Source organism: Melopsittacus undulatus, chromosome 2, assembly GCF_012275295.1.
Source record: "Melopsittacus undulatus isolate bMelUnd1 chromosome 2, bMelUnd1.mat.Z, whole genome shotgun sequence".
Lineage (NCBI taxonomy): Eukaryota > Metazoa > Chordata > Aves > Psittaciformes > Psittaculidae > Melopsittacus > Melopsittacus undulatus.
This window is the reverse complement of record NC_047528.1, coordinates 18,810,249-18,832,543: the sequence shown is the minus strand read 5'-3', so window position 1 is coordinate 18,832,543 and position 22,295 is coordinate 18,810,249. Positions and strand designations below refer to the sequence as shown.

Below are 22,295 nucleotides of genomic sequence, written 5' to 3'. Positions count from 1 at the left end.
GGAGCTAACAACTTTGTTTCTCATCAGCTGTTCACTATGATCTAGATTATAGGCCACTGTCTGCTATGGTTATTAAGGTAAAAAGACTGAAAGACAAATTCTTTCTTTTTCTACTTTCTCAGTTGGTTTTTGGATGTTTTGGGTTATGGGGTTTTTTTGTTTGTTTTTACTAAACACGTATATCTTTGACTTGTCTAATGGAGAATAAGCTGATGATCAGCACTTTCTTGAATTAAGAAACAGTTTATTTCAGCTGTTGAAAATCAGGAGATTGTTACTTACAGTGTGATAAAGAATTGCAAAGATAATTGATTCTGGAAGATTGCTAATGCCCCTTCACTTTTATATTTGGCTGTCTTAGAAGTTTAGCCGTTGACTTTAGGATATGAACAAGCATCTGACAGTCCACAGATTTAAATTTAAGCATCTGTTATGGTACTTTATTGTTTATCTTATAGTTCCTCTTTAAAATTGTTTTCTGTAGTATCTACAAAACATTGACAACAGTCATCACAAGAATGGTAGGAGCTTTTTCTTTGGATAGGAGGACAAATAAGAAGTGGGACTTGTCTCCTCTTTGGTTTCCACACAGAGCTGAAAGACACAAGTTTCTCATTCCTTCATGTAACCACTCATCCATCTTCAGTTCAAAAAAATGTGTCCAAATCTGTTGGGAAACAAGTTCTTTTAAAGCTTGGACCTGCTTGCCTTTCCGCATTGTACCAGAGAGGTGGTGTACCAGTACCTCCCTGGAGGTAGTGAGGCTTTAGACAGAGCCCTTAGAAATCTCATCAAAATAGGCTCTCCTTTGAGCAAGGGTTAGTTAGACCAGATTCGGAGATCTCTCCCATTTAAAATGACTCTGTTATAGTCAGGGAGGGGGGGAGGTATTTTTATTTCTGTGAAAGCAAGGCTGATACTTCTGACGTTCTTTGCTAAGAAAATATTAAGTCAACATTCAACACCAACCAGCATTTAAAAAGGAGTCCGCTGTCACTGAAATGAGTCATAAAGCCAAGTAACATTACAGAAATGAGTAACTATAATTATGGAGGATAATCTGCCATATATACTCATTTAAAACTGTGCAAACAAATCTGTGAACAATGATATTGCATGTTAATGTAATTTGTCTGCCCTGAGTTTTTTTGGCATATGGGAAACTATTTTTTTACAGTATTAAACGCAAGGCCATATTGTCATTTTGTTTGTGGCAAAAGCTTATAAATTGAATTTTTTCAAATTTGATATTTCACTTACACACATGGAAAATTATAAAATGCACTGTTACTTGTAATAAGGTAATTGTGGTTTTCTTTCAAGACTAGTAGAACAACAAAGCCATTACCAAATATGAATGCATTTTTTGCTGCTTGGTTTTCTTTCCTTCTGACCCTACTTATGTATAATTTCAATTGTGATAATCAGTATATTGGATACACAGTATTTAGGTTGAAAAGTGCTCCGTAGAATAAAGGATGTATTCATTCTGGGATTTACAGTGGTGGCTGATTTTTTTCTTTTTTCTTCTTTCTTTTTTCTTTTTTTCTTTTTTTTAACTGTTTGTCATAAATAGATCTCTTCCATCATACTTCAGAAAATGCTGAACAATTTAAAGGATTTTAAAGATTACTTCTATTTTGTGTTTGTTTTCTCCTTACAGGCCTGGCAGCTGCGATTCAGTCATCTTGTGGGTTACGGTGCAAAATATTACTCCTACCTCATGTCTAGAGCTGTTGCCTCCATGGTGTGGAAACAGTGTTTTGCTCAGGACCCATTTGATCGGTAAAAATAGAGAAATTATAAGTAGAATGAAATGTTGTGCTGCTTACTTCTGAAAGTCATGAAACAACAGGGTCCACATAGGTTGATGGGCTTTTTAAATGACAATTTTTAGCCTTTGTCTTGATTTTAAGAGGATTACAAAACAGGAAATAACCATAAGTATAATGTGTACTCTGGAACGTGTTTACTGGTGAAAAGACTTTGACATTGACATTTTAAAATATGCCATTTGGGAGGCACTGAAATCTGTATTTACTGTGATTAGAGAGCTTGTTTTTCATAGATGCCTATTTGCTTTCAGTTTTCTACTAAAATCAAAGCAACTGCAGGTAATAAACAAGCTTTGTATCACCACCTTCCGAGCTAAGTATAGCTATCCTACTCATTCTGCTTCATGAAATTAAAAGGTAAATTTTGAGATCCTAAATTATGAGTGCTCTTATACCTTAGCTGAATGTCCAGAGGATTGTAACAGAGCGACTTTTCCCCTTGGAGCAATGAAGGCTGAAATGTTGTTCACAGACTCACTTCTATAAAAACCAACACATATGTATAAAATTTGTCGAATTGAGTTACTCATAATATAATTTTACATGTAATTTGAATTTCAGGAGTCAACATGGAATCAAGGCAGTCATTGTTTCAGGGTGGGAAATTTCATCTGACTTCTGTCTCTCTGTTCTGTAGAGAACCTAGAAGCAAATGTGACTGAAAACTGAACAGGTTGTGTTTGCAGATGGCTCTAACATCTATGTTTCTCCAGGGCAATGGGTGAGCGTTACCGTAGAGAGATGCTGGCACATGGCGGTGGAAAAGAGCCCTTACTTATGGTTCAAGGTACAAAAAAACCCAACCCTTTCATTCCCTTGCTCAAGGAAGAAATAATTTCCCAATTTGGTCCTTTTTGTTTAATTATAATCTTCATTGGATTTATGAAAGAAAACTTGTTCATTTATTTTGTGGACTAGTGTCATGGTCAGTAGAACTCCTTGTGATACACAGGTAAAACCCACACATAGATAGTTGGGGTGAAGTGTTGGAAGGGGTTGTTTTACAAGACTGTCTAAAGAATTCAGAATAAGAGTATCACATACTTAAAGATAGATGACATTTTTTGGATATAGAAATTAAATAACTTTTACATACATGAAATTTATAATAGATGAGGTTATTTTGTATGCAAGAATTTGAACTTGTTTTGAGCATGTAATTTTATTATCAAAATAGCTTTGGCTTTGTCAGTACTTTGAGTGTACATTCTCATGAAATGGAAGTCTGAAATTCATAATGAATATACTTCATTATTCCTCTTAATACAATGTGTGCCTTTTGAACCTGGAAAATAACTTCCAAAAATCATTCATTATGCTAGCAAAAGTCCTACATTATTACACTTTAGGTATAAAACAAGTGAAGAGAGTAAAACAAGTTTCTCAAACTGCTGACTTTATCTCAATTCTGTCAGTGAGACCAGGATAAAGATTTTCCTCTGTAATGTTGCAATATTCAGACCAAACATATTTGCATTATTGTCTGTGTTCCTGATATGAGCACATGGTAAGTCCTAAATGCTCTTAAGAGGCATCTTTCAATTCACTCTGAAATTCATAATAGTAAGTATGAATATTAATTCTTTGGCCTCTGTTCACTCAATTTTGATAAACTGGAAGTTGTGGAGGTTTTTTACTCAGATAAGAGAAACAGTGGTAATGTGTCTGTATTTCATCATGAGATTGGAGCAGTTTTCGTAACCAGAACATTTCAGTTCTTTGACCCATCTGTTTATATTTGAGGCCATAACCTCTGCTCTCCTTAGACTCATCATATATTCAGCAATTATATATTTTCTAGATTAGTTTATTTATATTTCTGATCTAAAGAGTTGCTTTTCTTTCAGCATGACTTTGCAAACTTGCTTTTCTTTACTGTTCTTGAAGAGGCTGTGTTTGTAACCTCAAAAAACTGTAGCCCAAAATTGTGAACTAAGTAGTTGTAAGACAGGAACATAGACTCATAGAATAGTTAGGGTTGGAAAGGACCTTAAGATCATCTAGTTCCAACCCCCCTGCCAGTGCCAGGGACACCTCACACTAAACCATGTCACCCAAGAACTCTATCAAACCTGGCCATGAACACTGCCAGGGATGAAGCATTTACAGCTTCCCTGGGCAACCCATTCCAGTGCCTCACCACCCTGACAGTAAAAAACTTCCTTATTATATCGAAACTAAACTTCCCCTGTTTAAGTTTCAACCCATTACCCCTTGTCCTATCACTACAGTCCCTAATGAATAGTCCTTCTCCAGCATCCCTGTAAGCCCTCCCTTCAGATACTGGAAGGCTGCTATGAGGTCTCCACGCAGCCTTCTCTTCTCCAGGCTGAACAGCCCCAACTTGCTTAAACCTATCTTCATACAGGAGGTGCTCCAGTCCCCTGATTATCCTCATGGCCCTCCTCTGGACTTGTTCTAACAGTTCCATGTCCTTTTTATGTTGAGGACATCAGAACTGCACACAATACTCCAAGTGAGGTATCAGGAGAGCAGTGTAGAGGGGCAGGATCACCTCCTTCAACCTGCTGGTCACGCTCCTTTTGATGCAGCCCAGGATACGGTTGGCTTTCTGGGCTGCGAGTGCACACTGCAGCTGGCTCATGTTCATTTTCTCATCGGTCCACACCTCCAAGTCCTTCTCCGCAGGGCTGCTCTGAATGTATGTAACCATACATCTTTACAAAGAAATTCAATTATTTATTGTAACTTGTATGGGAGATAAAGAAAATATATTTTAAAATACCAGTTATGCTTATAATCTCTTCTGTTCCTGGGTTGTATTTTTAATTTTACTGAGCGTGGAATCTTAATGAAATGTCATAAAGGCTATGGTGAAGTTGCTAGCAGTGTGTTCCCTTGTGTCAAATATTTAAATGAAGTTTGCAAAATTCATCTGTGGCAAAGCCACTTGTGCTTCCACAGTGGAACATGGTGCAATCAGTTTGCAGGATCTTACAGGAAACAGTGTCAAAGACCTTACTGAAGTGCAGGTAGAAAATATCTACATCTCTCTCCACTTGTACCAGGCCAGTTGCTTCATCAAATAGGGTTATCAAGTTGATGGAGCATGACCTGCCTTTGGTGAATGCATGGTGACTATTCCTCATTACTGTTTTCTGTTGTTCATGAGCCTGGAAATGTTTTCCAGGTTTTGCTGCTCTACCACCTTCCTTGGGATTGAGGTGAGATTGACCAATCTCTAGTTCCCTGGGTTTGCTTTCTTGCCTTTCTTGAAGATAGGAGTGACATTTGCTTTTTTTTCCAGTCTTTTGGCACTTCGTCCAGTTGCTATGATTGATTAAAGATTACTGAGAGTAGCCTTGCAGTGCCATCTACCAGCTCCTTCAGTACTCATGGATGTATCATACCAGAGTCTGTGGGTTTATGTATATCCAGTTTACTTAAGTATTCCGTAATCTGATCGTTTTCCAGCAAGCGTACATCTTCCTTGCTTCAGGATATCTCCCTGGCCAACTTTGTATTCTGGATATTACTTTTATACTCTGTATTTCCTTAAAATTACTTTAAAGATGAATTTTTAAAGGAAACTCAAAATAATAAAAATAACCAGAATTCATCAGCAGGTTCCTTGCCTGTGCATTTTGTGATGTTCATTTGTAGACTGTGCAGAACTTAAGCATGGTTGATTGACTCCCTGAAAAATGATATTGAGGTGACTCGGGTGTTTTGACAATTAATAATTTGATTGCTTGCTTGGGATTATTTGAGGTTAAATCATATAACACACGTGATGGGAAAAGCTCATAAGTTTATGCTTAATTGCTCTGAATTTGTTATGAAAATGGAGAATTAAAGGAAAAAAGTAAGAACAGTTACTTGTTCCTTAATTTATTTCTGACTCTCTCTGACTCTCTTTCTTTTTGTTTCATTATGGATGTTCCAGAATACTTGATTTCCATCTTTTGTTGGTTTTCATCAGTTGCAAAACTGCAGTCCCATAGCAGATGACCAAACTGATTCCACCAGACTTAAAAGCTTGTTGATTTTTACTCTTCTTCAGGGAAATGGTCCAGATTCTGTGCTCGTTAGTGCCGTGTTTCAAAAAACTTAAGTTCCGTGGGCTGGAACTTCAGGCATTTTATTTATTTATCTTTTAATATAAAGAAATGTGCTTGTACAAGTCTGATTTTTGGATGCACATATGTAGCCTCACCCTTGAAGTGCTTCCCTATCTCATTGTGAAGTTAGCAATAATCATTGACTGTTTGATAATAGATAACTTCACAATTTAATTTTATTTATACAGTTTCTTTGTTATGATTTTTTCCTCAGAAGCTTTCTATTGTCTTTTGTGTTTGGATATGACCCTGGCTTTTCATCCTTCTCCCACATGATTCCATAGATGTACTGATTAGGGAAGATAAAGGATCTGACGTGCCATCCAGTGGAGTTACTGACAAGATTCCTGTTTGGACTAGTCTTTAATTCAAAAACACAGTGTACTTTTTTGGTTTTGGTTTTGATTCTCTTGGCATTTGTTTCCACTTAAAAAGAACCAGAACAACAACACAGAGGCTTTATGAAACCTTTTTTAACATTTTCTGAAGTTACTACTTTTATCTTAATCCTTTGGTAATCTGCAAAATACAGAAAGAGTCACAAATACAGATAGCAGGAGCAATTAAATCAATGCTCTGTCCAAGAGGCTTTTATTTATTTATTTATTTATTTTCTTAGAGGAGAAACACAGTTTGAGAAGAATTTGGTTCTTCTGTCATTTTGGGTTGGCCACACGGCTCCTGCAGACCCTCTGCTTCCCAGGACTATATGACATTAGGGATTTAAAATTTCTTTAAAGATATGTAACCCAGGTGTCCCTTCCAGGTCCAGTTGTGTGCTGGTTGCAGGTCTGAACAAGATTCAGGTGTGCACCATCACTCCCTGTCTCCCTTGGCACTCCCTAACTGGAAAGAAACCCAGGTGCATAGGCAGAAAGTGTGTTGCAGTGTGAGTGTGATGATGTGGGAACATATCCTGGAGTGCGCTTCTCCTGCAGTCTTGATACAGTCACATTGCCCTCTGGGTGTCTGAAGAAGTCCCTGTGCAAAATACAAGTGAAGTCATGTTCTTGACTTGTTAACACTGTGTCATACTACAGATGTACTCAGCTGTGTGCATATGTGGTGATCAATGTGTAAATAAAAACACGTTTGCTCCAGTGCAGTTTTAAACTTTGTTTTTCAGTGCTTCAGATTGTACTTTGTGGAATAACTGGGATTTGAAGAGGCTGTAAAAATCTTCCAGGTCTCTTTGAAAGTATAAGAAATATGCATAAATCTTAAAAGGTGATGTGACTGACAACATATGTTAACTCAAACTACATGGACCCAAAATAATTAGTGTTCCAAAGGAGTAGAGGCCAAATTTTGCCACGGGCTTTGTTCTTCTCCCAGTTTTCAGTGATTGTAGGTTATAGCTAACCATCTTTCCAAAGGGTGTGGTTAACCACAGTGCTGTAATGTGAAAGAAAACTTCAAAGCGGAGAAGATAAGCTATGCAGTTGCCTTAGGCTTGGGAGAGACTGAGCTGAAATAGGAGTTGGGCTGAACGTATGAAGTACACTCATAGATTTTGAAACTGCAGCCATCAGACCTTGTGGACACCGTACTAAATCATTTAAACTGAAGTACTGAGTACTTACAATATATCAAAGCTGATCTTGCTTTGATATAGTTTAATGGAGTTTAAAGGGGGACATGACCATTCTTAACACATCTGTGTAGAGTAAGAGGTTAAAACACAGAAATACCATCAGTGTCTGTTTCTTTTGGAGTTGTGTACTCTAAAATCTGTATTTATTTATTTCATAAGGGCATGATCATTTTACTGCAGTAGGAGTTCAACAATGACCTCAGTTACTCTTCATCCTTCCCTTGCAAAAGCTTATTCTGTTAATGTCTGCTTTTGATGTCAGTGGTGGGAAAAGAGCAATGCAGTAGACCACTAATGCAAGAAATCTGAAATCTGTTTGTACTATCAAAAGTTGGAACTACTGGGTAAGAGGTCATTTGGCATTGCTATTGCCAGAACAATTTTGAATTCTTCTACACATTTAAAACAAATCATGTGGAGTCCAAATGAATGCAATTTGTAACAAGCTTTGAGTGAGATTTGGTAAGACTGTATTCAGCTGCACTAAAACAAATCCAAGTGTACTGTAGTTAATTATGTCTCTTTCATTCATTTTGTAATATCCAGGGTTGGAATGCTTTTGTTATGCTTTGCCATTTTTATGTAAGAGGGGAAATTAAATCTACTTGAAGGTAATCCCATCATCAGTCTCTGTTCTTCCCCCTAATCATTATATTGTTAGCTTTTCTTCTTTTGCAATGTATTCATAATAGTAGTTTTAAGAAGTATCAACAGCAGAATAAATTTTAGTGTGTCAAAAGAACTGGCTGGACATCATCCAGGCTGGCTGCTTCCTATAACTCAGATTTGGAAGGGGATTTTTTTTTTTTATTTATATTTTGGGGCTTGGGCAGTGGTGGTTATGTCTGTTATGGCTATCTTTATATGCTGTCTATGCATCATTAAAGTCATCCCTCCATATTGATGTCTGATAGAAATAGGTACATTGGATAGAGAAAAATAGTTCTTTTACAGAGCCACATCTTAAAATTGGAGCCTTGAAATTTTTATACCTGAGCTAGTCATCCAGGTTTCTTTTCTGGGACAAAGGGAAAAGTAGGTTCTTCACAGGCACAACTCATCATAAAGTAGACCTCTGAAAAGGTCAGATGAATGGCACCCATGAAGCTTTTCCTACTGTTCAGTCCCTAGAAATAGAGCCAGTTAGTTCACATGTAAACGTCTGAGGTGAAATGAGACTGAAAAAAAATGCAGAACCAATTGCAGTGTTGGGACTGGACTGCTTCAACTGAGTTTCAGATGAAGCTCCGGAAGTCATGCATGACAGTACATGGTCTAGTGGCTGCCATCTGTGTCACCTTCTTAAGGCATTCTCTAAACTTCAGGGAAAACCTGCAGGAAAGTAGTACAAATTTAAACTGGATTTTTTTCCAAGGCCGTTAGGGAGAGAAGGAGTCTGCAAGAAGTCATGGCTCTCTGAGGGGGTTAGATTAATAGCTGGTATCTGGACACATCTGTTTGTCAGCCCAGCGTATAGCAAGGCATTTTTCATTGTGGACTAGAAGTAATTCCACAGCAATTTTACAGTGATGATGGCAAGTTTACCAAGTATTTGGAAATACTAGTTCTGTTCTCTTTTATTTTAAAAATAGTGTGATGCAAACTTCTTTTAACAGCATTTCAAGTGAACCTATATATAAGTACAGGATTTGTTCTACTTATAGTGTTCAGTATTTGTGTACTGACATTTGCAACGTGTTTAAATCAGATTGAAATGGGATTCTGTGAAGTCTTAGCAAGAACATTATTTTTGGTTACTCACACAAAATTACCTTGAGTTGTTCTGTTTCCTGGTGGGTTTTGAATCATTATGTTCTAGTGAAAGATTCTGGCTTTTAGCAGCATGCAATTATAGTTTTGACTAAAAGCAAATATTGTGGAGGATGTGAAAGAGTATAAAATTATGTTCAGTAGGTATGCTGATCAGAAGGGGTAGAAGGAGGTTATATTTACATTGGCATTTGTCAGAAAGAACAGATCACTTCAGAGAAGTATGAAGATTAAATTTTACATTATTTGGCAGCTCTACTGTTTGGATTTATTATTTTTTCAAGTACAAGTAATGCAGTAGATTTCCATATATAATATTGAAAATGTTCATAACACTGAAAAGACAAACATTGCATTAATGTTAAGTACAAAGGAACATCTGAAAATAATTTAATCATAGGACCATAGGCTGATTTGGGTTGGAAGGGACCTTAAAGATCACCTAGTTCCAGCCCCCTACCATGTGCAGGGGCACCTTCCACTAGACCAGGTTGCTCAAAGCCGCATCCAGCCTGGCTTTGAACACTGCCAGGGATGGGGCAGCCACAGCTTCTCTGAGCAACCTGTGCCAGTGCCTCACCCCCTCAATAAGAATTTCTTCCTTATATGTAATCTAAATCTCTCCTCCTTCAGTTTAAAGCCATTACCCCTTGTTCTAAATTTACAGGATACATTCTAATGCTTTCTAAAAACTGGGATTCTGGAGGAAGGTGTGAGATTTTTAGCTGCTCTGTTACGGAATTACCAAAGTACTTGAGCATGATTCTTCATTACGCTAATTTCCCTGTCTGTTATTGTGTAGCTATGCTGGAGCTACAGCTGCACTAATTAAAATCCTTAATAAAAGTCCTGATACTGTAAAAAAAAACCCAAACAAATGGCAAAATTAAACCCACAGTGCACTGAAAATGCTTTTGTCTGTTTCATACCTTGTGAAAAAATCAGATTTTTATACTTTAAATACTAAGTCAAATGCTATTAAAGTGTGTAACACTTCGAGAAAATTTGTTTTTTTCTGACCCCGTCAGACCTGAGGCTTAACAGATAAGGATTTAGAATCCACTCAATCACTGATCTATTCAAGTCACTTGGAAATGACTGAATCTGTGGCTACATTGCTTTAAAATGGAAATAATTCCCTGCTTAAGCAAGATTGTAATGACAAAAAACAGTTAACAGTCTTGAAACCTGTCAATTCTGTGATAACATGTAATAGGTAACTCAAAGAAAAGAAATAATCTTTATGTACTATAATTGCAGTTATTTCTTGACAAAGAAATGTGATAGCTGCTTCTGTTGTATTGTGACATCAGAAATTAGATAGCAGTAAGTATTATTATTGACAAAGCTTTCAAGGCCATAATATTCTTGCTAAGAGTCTGTTGTCTTGGTTTTGTAGGTATGCTTCAGAAATCACCTTCAGTTGAAGACTTGGTGGATGCCCTTGTTTCAGACCTTGACCAGGACTTCGAAACATTTATCATGGACTCATAAAAATATTCAACAGAACTGAATTATTTTATGCTATATTGCATATGTCTTCATAATTGTGGGAAAAATATTGTTGTGACTGGGTTTGCTTCTTGGTGAACACTTTTAAAAGTTTGGATATCCATGTTGGTGGAACATTAATAAATAATTTCATTGTATCACTTGGTTGCATTTCTGAAGGTGGTGTCTTTCTGTTCCGTAGGAGCTCAAGCATGGAATTTGAGAGAGCAAATCCTCTAGCATGTACTTTTAGAAAATTCAGTCTTGTTGGAACAGGTGTTTAAATAGGAATTTAGCTGATCCTCAGTGTGAGTGGAGCGGTATGAATGGTCTTTTGGTACATCCATTGCATTCAGTATTAGAACATACTTGTTGAGTGTCAGGACCCAGAACTGTTAGCGTGTTTCAGTGTTCAGGGGTCAGCAGTTGTTTTCTAGGGAGCATTTTCTTATTTAACCGGGTCCTTTAGTCCTTTATCTGTTACCTGGGTGTGTTTGTTTTCTTGTGTAGTGGTGGTTTAATATTGGCCACAATACTTTAAGGGCTTTACTGGATGAAGTCTATCATGTTTTGGTCAATATGGATTTGTAGGCATTTTAACATTTCCATTGCAGAGGGCAGTTACTATTGAAATAGATTGGCAAAGTTGCTGTGTAGGAACACCCTGAATCTGGTCTCTGCATATTTTTTTCATATGGAGTTTCCTTTTAATGATGATGAGTGGATGAGTGTTGGGGAACTGCTTAATATACAAAAGGGCAGGTTTTTTTTGAGGGACAAAATCAGTCAAAACAAAAACTTTTTTCCAAGATAGGCTGAAGCAGTTTAAGGTTGCACATTCTATAGTGGGTAATGAACAAAGGAATATTATCAGTGGGGGTTTCTTCTCTTGAAGTAAATTGTGAAATGGTATTTGAGTGCCTAGTAAAAAAAAAAAAAAGGTGAATTTTTCTCTAGAAATGGCCTTGTCTTTGAGAAGTCCTTTGAGGATTGTTACAAAAGGTATCAAAATTATGCGAAAGTGTCCTCAGCGGAAACACAGTGAAGGAAGCTAGAGAGGAAGAGAACTGAGGCTGAGAGATGAGCAAATGGTTGGGAGAGAGGCAAATGAAGAATAAAGATAAACCAGAAAAAGCAGATGTTTGGGAAGGGATGAATTAGAGTGACAGCTGATTGGGATCATTTGCCTCTGTTTTTTAGCAGACATTGTGCCATTGATTATCATTTGATATTTTACCCTGTTTTTTGTCTGGTTTTGCAGAGTGGAAATTTGTCTTGTATGAACAGCACTGCCATTACCCATACAGCTGGGTTTAGACATTTTTAGGTATGAAATGTTTTGGTTAAACAATAGCAGACATATTTTTAGACGTGTACCAGAACAAGACTTCTGTGTTGTACGTCTGAGTGACTGCATTCTGTATATACAGATATAGAATTGGTTGCTGCTTGCTACCAGAAAAGATGGATGGTTTTGCTTAACAAGCTAGGTTAGTATTTTGCTGTAAGTTAAAAGATTAAAAAACCCCACAAAAACTAAACACATGTAAATTTAGGTGTGAGTAAAAGCACACTGTGAAGATAGGAAATTCTCAAAGGGATACAATAGCTCATGAATGTAAATTTAACAACCCCTTGTAGAGTATTAAATGGAAGTATGTTATAAAGGAAATTTAGGGGTGTTGCTAAGGGAGCCTTGTGTTGCTTGTTGCCTTGGTTTTTGTACTGGAGCAAAATACCAATAAACTTCATCTGGAGTTGGCACATGTTGAAAGATCCACTGTGACAAAAAAGAACATAGTAAAAGGAAATCCTAGTGCTGACATGGCCCTGGGAGCACTTTGGTAAAGAAAATAAAGCATCATGATTGGCGGAATAAGCAGAGCATATCAAATTAAGAGATTGCCCCATGATTTTAATTTGAAAGAAATTCAAGTGATGATGTTTTAGACAGTAGATACTTTATCAAAATACATGTAATAGTCATGCTGGTCTATGTCCATGGCTACTATTGCTTCTTTATTTCACTGTCTTATTTGATCTTTCTGTAAACAACAGCCTTTTCAAGGTTTTGTCAGAGTAGCATCAAACAACATCTTCCTAATACTAAAATCAGGTACAGACAAAGAAAGGAAGAAAATCTTGTATTTTGCTGAACTGCATTGGGCTGTAGTTATTGCTGCAGATTCATAGGTCTTGGGACCCTGGACAAAGATGGGAGCTGGTAAAAAAGTAAAAACAACTCAGAGTGACAGCTTCAGTTTCTTTCTGAAGAATCTCTGTTGACTCCAGTAATTTTTGTTTTATGAAATAACTTTTGAGGACTGAACAGTAGACGTGATTAAGCCTCTTGAGATCACATTATATCACCACTATGATGCTTACTACAGAAAGGGAAATATTATTTTAATTTTTTTCTTCTTTTTTTGTAGTTTCTAAAAATGCTTCCAGCTGTTCAAATGTCTGATGCTTTTTCCTTTCTTTTCTTCTTTTTGAGAGTCTTTTATTTTCCATCAAATATGTGTTCTTTTAGTAATGTGAGACCTCTCTTGTGACCAGCAGCGTAACTCTTCATAAATGTAAAAACCACTGTAATCCCTTTCCAGCATTCCATATTTTCCCACTGGGGCTGCTGAACCAGCTAGCAAATAGTTGGTTTTATAACACTCTAACTCAGCATCATGCTTTTAATCTGAAGTTGTACTATGATTTGGATTTTAGCTGCTACAGAAAATAAGTAGTGAACATCTTCAGAAGAAATTGCACCCTTATGCAATCCTGAAATAATAACACATAATTACGACACATCAGAGAAACACACATGGATTGTGTTTGATAGTCTGAGGTGTCAGCTCTGCTTTTTTTTTTTCATGTTTGATGTGATTTTTTTTCTGATTCACTTAACACAGACTGAAATACTGCTTAATAACTGCTTTCTGGTGACATAAATGCAGCTGGTGCTGCATGGAGTTCTCTGAACTCCTTACAGAGAACAGGAGCAGAGGGCAGTAGTTTAGTGCAGAAGGGAAGCAGGGCAAGGAAGAATTGAATAGAGATTAGAAACCAGACATGAAAAAGGGTTGATACCAAGTCAAAATGACTTCTGAGTTGAAAACTAGTGGGGAGTAAAAGAGAGTTTTCTTTCCAAAGCCGTAAGTTTAAAATGGAAATTGCAGCCCTGTCACTAACGGAAAAGGCAAAGGTGCTCAGGAAGATTCCTGCTTTGTCTTCTGTGGAAAGCCAGATGGAAGAATTCATATTATATGTTGATAAAAATCCTCTCTGCAGAAGTTAAATAGCAGGGGGTCACACTTTAGATTGCTGTGCAACAGTTAAAATGAATATATAGCACAGTAATGGAGCTTAGTTTCATAGTTAACACTAAGATGGAGTTACAGAGATAACACAGCAATGTTGATTGCTCAAAATACGCATTTCAGTTTATCAGAAAATTAAGATGTCTTAATTGTAATACAGAAGCAGAAATTTGAAAGGTTAATTGGTGGTCTGAAAACAAGCTTTCAGCAAGAGCTGGTAGCTGAAAGTTGAAATAAAACCAGTCTACCTCTAATTTTTATGACAGCAGGGACAGCTGAGCACTGGAACATGGGTGAAGGATGGTGCCGGGATTGACTAATCAGCACGAGAAATGCGTATTAAAACTGAACTGTTTTCTCAAAACCCTGCCGCACTAGTTCATATTAATTCAGAGAAGCCCTGTAGCCTCAGTTGTGCTATGGGACAGCTTCTTGTGAGCTGTGCTGTGAATGGAGTGTCTTTGGAAGGAGATTTTTCCATGTGGGTGGCAAGTCCATGCTCGCTGGGTAACTGTTCTGCTGATGGCTTCATGATGAGCGGAGAGCTGAAGAAGCGGAGTGAGCCAAAGAGCCTCCTCTGCTTGTTGTTTAGTGGGAAGCACTGTGCATCTGCAATCTCAGATTCCTTCTGGGCAAAGTATAGGAGATTTGCTGTTCCCAGAGCCAGGGATTTATTTACTTGCTGTTGGGAACAAGCTCAGATGAGTGCTTTACCCTGGCAGGTTTGCAGTATACCAAAAGAGGAGCACTACATTAAAATTTGAAGACCTAAAGAACTTGAGAATTGGAAACGTGTGATTGCAGAAAACACGTATTTCCCTGGGAGACGGACTGTGGGAGAACAGCTAGTGTGCTTGGGGCAGAGAAGGAAGGAGATAGAAGATAAGGAAGTATAAATCAGCACCAGTGGGACTGTCTGTCGGCCCTTCTGATCTTCCACAGGCTGAGATTTGTTTACCTTTTAAGTCCTCTGTGGCTGCTCTTCAACAAGTGGCTCTTTAAACAGAGCACCACGGTAAGCAGGAGCCACACAGTTGTAGGAAATCAGTGTGGCTGCTTGTTCAGAGGAAGTGTCCCAGAAATCTGTTGAAGACAAGATACTTACACCAGAAACAAAGTGCTGATAAAGATCTGACAGGATGACTGTCTGTGCTGTACTGGTGTATGGATTTAAAAGCACAAAGGGAAAGCAGTGGGATGCCTCTTGCCAAGCAGTTGCCTGTGAGCCTCTAGCCTCTAGGGCAACTTGTAGATGGTTAAAGCTTGCTGTTACAACTGCCTTTGTGCTTGAGGAGAAGAAACAAGTGCCTTTTGAATGGGATATATCCTACCTCTCTTAGGATGGGATGAACCAGCTCTTGCACATGCCTTTCGTTGCTCCATTAACTGGCAAGAGAGCATGGATGGCTGGGATGGAAGTAGGGAAATCCTGTTTAAATTTGGAACACCTCAAAGCACCAAATTTACCCTCTTTTTTGACGTCACCTTTTTTCAATCATCAAATGCAGCTGTTGCTTGCTTCTACTGTCATACATCATAGAATCACCAAATGGCTTGGGTTGAAAGGGACCTTAAAGCTCATCCTGTTCTAACCCTGCTGCCATAGGCAGGGACACCTTGCACTAGATCAGGTTGTTCAAAACCAATACAGTGACTGAGTTTATACATTAATGACAGTATCACGTAGTACAATATTAAAATAGTTACAGAAGATGCTTTTATATTAAGGACATCTTGGGGTTTATGAAGTGCTTTAGGCAGCTGACTCTCCAGCTACTTACATCCCCCTCACTTTGCTCCTTAGACACTTCCAAAAGTCTCCCTTTTACCTCTGCTCTTTCAGCTGCAGCAGGGCATGGCCCAAGCTGGTAGGGAAGACAAGGGGAGATTTGGGCTGTGGCTGTGACCTGGTGGTTGTGATCATGGCAGAGGAAAAGCAAAATGGCAGCATGATAGGTTCTGCCCCCCCTATATCAGCAGCGCAAGGCTGCTGCAGGCATGTGCTCATATAGCCTGAAGGGTACCTCATGCTTGAAGAGCATTTCTCACCTCCCTTTCCCACGCAGGGAGAGGTGAGCATTGGAAAAGCTGAGCCCTGGGGAAATGTCCCAGATGTGACCCGCTGAGAAAGCGACACAATCCCAAGCCAATGCAAGTCGGGATGGACAAGCCCCCTTAGGTTGCATGCTATGGGACAGCAGCTCTCAATACACTACAGGCAGCTGCACTTCATGAGTAATAGTAGTTTATCAAATAGGTGTTTTCAATACTGACTTGCTTGTGAAACAGGGTCAGAAGCCTGTGTTTGGCTGATACTTACAGCAGCCCTTAATGTAAGGGTTGGGCAAGCTCATGGAGCACCTCTAGCAGATTCCCAACAGGTTATCAGGGCAGTTGCTAAAAATAAAGTCTGCTTATTAATATATATGAAAGAAAAAATGTTTATGAAATCAGAAGTTGCTGGAGTCACATAGTGCACACTCCTACCAATCCCAATTTCTTCATCATGAAAGTGGAATTTTACAGAGCCAAATCCTCATCCAGGATAAACTTCCATATCTCAAATGAAGTTATTAAAGACCTACTTTATTTGTACATGTTGAGCATTTTCCCCCAGGGTCATATGACAGGAATCTCAGCTCCTGGTTGCTGAGCACCAGCATCTGCTCTGGACAGCCGTGAGCTGTATGGAGGCAACTCATTGATGGCCTGGGAGGAAATGAGTATCTCCAGCTTTGGACAGCTGATAGTGCTGGAGTCCAGGAGTGAGAGCATTTCTACACAAGGTGTTTTAGAAATGAAAAAGGGCAGCAAAATTGTCTTGAATGTCTTGGCTTACAATGCTTCTGTTGATGTGCTCAGTTGTCTACACTTCAGTTCCAAGAATACAGTTGTAACCAAATCATTTTATAAGAGAGCCCCGAGGGAATACAAATGATACAGCAGCTTTTATAACATCCTAAAAAATCTATAAAACTAATTATATGTGTTATCAAAATGATTCATGCTAGCCATAGTAAACCCAATCATTACAAATGAGAGTTGAAATTGCAGTTCACTGTCTTAACATTTGCACAAATAGCATGCGCTATCATGATGAGGTTGAAAAAGGACTTCCCTAATTGCTGGAGTTGTAAATGCATACTGCAAGAGAGAGAGTGCCACTGGGATCTGTAACCCAATGCAGCTGTCAGAGACCAGGTAAGTTCTGATCAAACCTGGTTCTTCACCATCCTGGCAAATTCTCTTTTTATTTCTGTGTAAGTTAAATTTGTTGCTGTGTGCTGAGCCTGTCCAACAAACGCGTCCTTCATGCACTGGAACTGCTGTGTGTCTGTAGGTATTGCTCTTGCTGAAGCTATTTAATGCTGAGGGCCTTTTGCAAAACAGTGCTGAATTTCTGGCGGTGTTTTCCATAGGGATTTAGATAACTTGTTCTACTTAATCAAATTAGTTATCTTCAATTCAATCTGGTGTCTAAGCCAAATTCCCAAGACAATGTGGTTTAGTAGTTTGTTCAGTTTGTAATCTCTGAAAGGAAAACCTGCTTTTTTTTTTCCTTTCTTTGGTTTCTGGTAGTCTCAATTGTGTGTGAAAAACTGATGTAGGCTGGCTGAGTGTGGGGAAATAGCTCATTCAGCATTCAGTTTCTACTCTGTGAGCTGTTCTGTTTTCCATGCCTTTCCCTAGGCCTGTCAGAAGTATCTGTTTAGCTGGTCTGAAGCCTGTGCCTTGCTGGCTTTGGGCAGATTTTTTTTCATCTTCCCTGCTTCATGTTTCTCACCCCATCTCCAGCTTTATCTCTTTCATTTGGCCAAGAAGATATTTCACAAACTAAAATCATCACTAAGAGCTAAACTCTCTTTATAACTTGTTTTCTGTGTGTTGGGACCCTTTGCGCCAACTGGAGACACTTCAGATCCCAGTCACCGCACCCTAGGCAAGAGGTGTAACCTGGTCAGAAATGCAGGGCATCTTTAGATAAACCTGACCCATGAGCTTTTTTGTCTTACTTTTCCATTATTCCACTCTTCACCTTGGTTTTTAGGTTGGAGATGTGAGACTGCGTGCCTTGTATTGATGCAGGCACCAGGGAATGTGAAAGTCTGACCACACATTATCCTTGACCAAACCCCACTTTGATGCTCCAGCTGTGGGCAGAAGATCCATCAGTGCTCTCAGTCAACCGAGGCACACAGACATGTATGCTTTTTTAGCTCTGGTCCTCTGAAAATGTGTGTAAGGGCTGAGGTTGGTGTGGGGCTTCTGTGATTTCTTGAGGGGCTTTGTTAGAAGTGAGAGCTCCCTGGATAGCTTATTTATCAAGACCTGAAACAACAGTTGCAGTATATACATGGAAGAAGAGACATACAAAATTGGAGGTTGTGCTTTGGCAGATGTCCTAGAATATCCTCTACCTCTAAATGTTGGGGCAAATGATGGAGTAGGTGAAAAGTTTTGGTTTTTGGCATACTAGAGGAAAGCCCTCATCGTGCTAAATAATCTGAGTCAGCTTTGGGCCCTCCCTTTTACACTGCCCCTGCTGCTCCTCATCACCCTTCACTGACCTGAAACTTGCATTGTATTAATCTTCTGGGTTAATTTGAATGTGTTTTCTTTCAGAACCCATTCAGAAAAGGCATACCCTGGTTGTAGGAAATCCCCCAGATAATTTAACCCCATTTATATTGACTTACCCTACAGAGGAATCCCATCTGGGTTCATGGTGCTGCTGCTCTCCAATCTTGCCAACCTATTGGTGAGGCTAATGCTGAGAGGGACAAACCCTGTCTTTGAGGGCAACTCATTCTTCTGCCTCTTGCTTACTTTTTTCTACCTGTACCACAAACACAGCATCTTCCTGTGCATTGCTATTTGTACAAGTACTAACAGAAAGGTTAGCAAACCTGTTTCAGGGCCAACGTGCATCTGTCTGTAACCTCTGTCTTCGTTAGTGCTGCTCTAATGTTGTAAATGCTGGTAAAAAAAAAAAATAACCGAACAGTGCAAGGAATATCAAAGACATTTTAACTGCTAATCGATTTCCAGAAATGCTGGGACCATTCAGTTCAGGAGTGCAAAAAGCCAGGAGACTGGTGTCCTAAGTGTTGTAATGGGAATTCAGAGAGCCCTACTTTTCCACTTGAAAATGTTTGGATCTGATGGTGAGGATATAGTATTGATGTTTGATTGTGAGAATATTGTGGATGCTGTTACATGACAATCCTTTGGTTTGTACTGAAGTTCGTACTTGATGGAGTCAGACTGTGTTTTTTGCTTTGCAGTCTTGCCTCACCTTGGCTTGCTTCATGTCTCCTCTCTTGCCTCTTCTCCTTTTCCTCTATTTTTCTTCTCAAAGTGTGTGCATGTGCATTAAAATCTCACTTGAGTGGATGTAAGATTGCATTGCTCAGAGAGGTGGTGGATGCGCCAGCTGGATGCAGTTCTGGGCAACCTGATACTGGGAGACTGAAGTGCTGCTAATGTCCAAGTCCTTTCTGGGGTTGGGACTTTTAAAATACTATGCAAGGCAATGAGCTTGAGTATGTCTTCATAGTCAAGTATATAACCATTTGTTCCTTGGGACAGAACCACTGTAGATACAGCTGCCAACACACCCTCATTATTTTAGCTGCTCTTGCACCACCTCCCTGTGACGTGTTGACAGTCCCAAGGGATTTGTGAACTCAAAACTCATCTTGATGTGTGCTTGCTCTGACTGTTGTGTGCATGTGAATCTCCTAAATATAGAAGAGAATGCAAAGGATAAGGAGTTGCAGACACACTTTGCGGAGGCACCCTGGGTGAGCAGCTCAGCTGGCTGCAGTACTGTGCAAGCATGCTATGGTTGGTATCACACCATTCCAGACAAGGTGGGGGTAGGATGTGTCCCATCTATTACACAATGCAAACAGCAGATGAGCACGAATGTGTCTAGGTGTAGTATTTCTACAGTGGCAGAAAACTCAGGCAATGAAATGAGGTGGATGATTCAAGTTTCTCCATCCTGAGTCCCCAAGAAGGTAGCATATCACTGCAGACCTACATTGCTTCCCCATGGGCTGGCTTCCTGCACGCTGCCAACAGGCTGCTGGCACCTGCCAGTGGGATTGAGGAGATACGGTTTCAGCTGCGGAGGCAGCCAACAAATTGCTGTCCATAGATTAATCTCTAAGCAAATGAAATGTGAATAAACCAGTTTGCAGTGGAAAGAGGTACTGGATCCAGCAGTGACCACAGTTTGGAAAAGAGTAGGTGTTAATATGCCCTGAAGCCATCTGGGGCAATTAGTACATCCCTCAGCAGGGCATGAGGCAGCGAAACTGGTATTTTCTTACTGTTGAGGAGTACTGGGGTGTTTGGCAGCAGCTGTGGAGTCTACATCTTGCTCCCTTTTCAGGGTCATCAACAGTGGGGCAGCTGAAATGCCATCCATCCTGCAGGGAAGGTGTTCATAAGAAGCTGTGCATTGGCAACATGGGGGGGTCAAAACTATCAGTAAGTGGTGGCTTTTCTAGGAGAGGGCTCTACCTGATGGGATTGGTTTGGCTCCTGCACAGACAAGGCTGGACCTGCTCATACTGCTTAGCCACAGCCATAGCGTTAATGCCCGATGTACATCTTCCATGGCTTTTCCTGTTGGCTTGAGTCTGGTTTGCCACTTCTCTGTCTCCCAAAACCCACACACAAGTCCCAGGGGAGGGATGTCCAGTGTGGGGACCCCTGACCTTCTGTGTCCTGAGCTGGAGCATCGGGTGGTCCTCCAAATCAGCTCTTCCATGATCCCATCTTGAGGTCTGCACAGATGCTTTAGGTGGTTGTGTTGCTTGTCAATCCAACATAGGATTTCCTACAGAAATCCAGGGGAAGAAATGATGAAAGTCAGGTTCGGAAAGCCAGCCTCTGGGGAGGTGGGGGGGGAGCAGCTGGAATAGTGCTGTGCCGAAAGCCCTGGGCATGGCGGGGTGAGGGAATAGGAGAATTAAAACACAAGAATATTTTAGGACAAAATGGGCTAAATCAGGGTGAGGGGTTGGCTTTGCAGATGGCAGGTTCAAAAGGTTTCAAATCAGTGTGTCAGGGATGGAGGCTGTGGTTTGGAGTAAGGACAGAAAAAGGAGAAGGGTGCATGAAATGCTTGTGTCGTGCCATGACCTTGAAATGACAGCTGGAAAATTGGGGTGAGTTCTGGCAACAAAATTAAGGAATGGGTGTAGGACATCTGCAGGAGTTCCCAGGATTAGTAAGGACTTCCAGGAAGTGCCCTTGCAGAAGGAAATCAGTCACAGTCCTGTGCCACTGCTTCCCATTGCTGGCAACTCTCCTTCTTTTTATGTTTTAATGTTGCACGTGAAATCTGTACAAGACAGTATCCAACAAAGTGTACACATTTAAAGGTAGCTTCTTTTCTTCTGGAGAAAGCACAGTTTAATTTGCTCAAGGGCCGAAGAACAGCTGTCCAGGGTCAGGTAAGACCCACCTAGGAAACTCTCCATGACAGCTTTTTCTATGAATGTACCACATCACAACTTTGCTATCTTCAAGGTAAATCTGCAAAATGCTTCTGTGAAGCCCCATGCAGAGTCCATGTTGGAAACTGGGGCTAATTCACCAAGAAGAGTGTCTTTTTGGGAGGGTTTCCTACTCTCTGCATATGCTCTCAAGCTGGTCAAAGGCGTAGGGAATGCATCTAAATGTTTCTAGTAGGAGAGATAATAAATTAAATTGATTCATAAATTTATTATAATGTCCAAAAATGTATCTGGTAAGTGCAAAAAGGCATAGTGAAAATGGTGCAAGTTCCTGAAGTGAGCATCCTTCTCAAGGTAACTACAACATGTCAAATTGTAAATGTTGTTGACTTGCTCACCTGGAAGTTTACCGTATCTGAATTGTACTTACATGTCTGAACTGTTTGCTACAGACTGTTGCAGTGGGATCAGCCAGCAAAGGAGCAGGTAACTAGAGGTTCCTTGCAGCAAACTGGTCCTGCTGGAGACACAGAGGTCCTAATGAACATGCTTGCTGCAGGCAGGCACTCAGGGCATTCACTCAGCTGCCTTTCTGAATTCAGGGACTGTGAAGTGTGTCTTTACAAGTCAGTTTGAACTAACGTGTGTTGATTCAAAAAGCAAAAGTGTCTTAAGCTCTAAAGAAGGAATTAGACCTTGCTGAGACTGGCCAAGAAAATGTTGAGGTCTTTTAT

General features: G+C 39.7%; 1 protein-coding gene across 1 annotated transcript in view; it reads left to right on the top strand.

Moving 5' to 3' along the window:
- MIPEP (mitochondrial intermediate peptidase) overlaps window positions 1–10,943 on the top strand; it is a 71,577-nt gene extending 60,634 nt beyond the window's left edge. Inside the window, exons 17-19 of the mRNA XM_013129203.3 lie at window positions 1,664–1,785; window positions 2,549–2,622; window positions 10,681–10,943. Of these exons, the coding sequence (XP_012984657.3) occupies window positions 1,664–1,785; window positions 2,549–2,622; window positions 10,681–10,775 (291 nt within the window). The 3' untranslated portion in view covers window positions 10,776–10,943. The remainder of the gene's footprint in view (window positions 1–1,663; window positions 1,786–2,548; window positions 2,623–10,680) is intronic.
- Window positions 10,944–22,295: the final 11,352 nt, after the last annotated feature.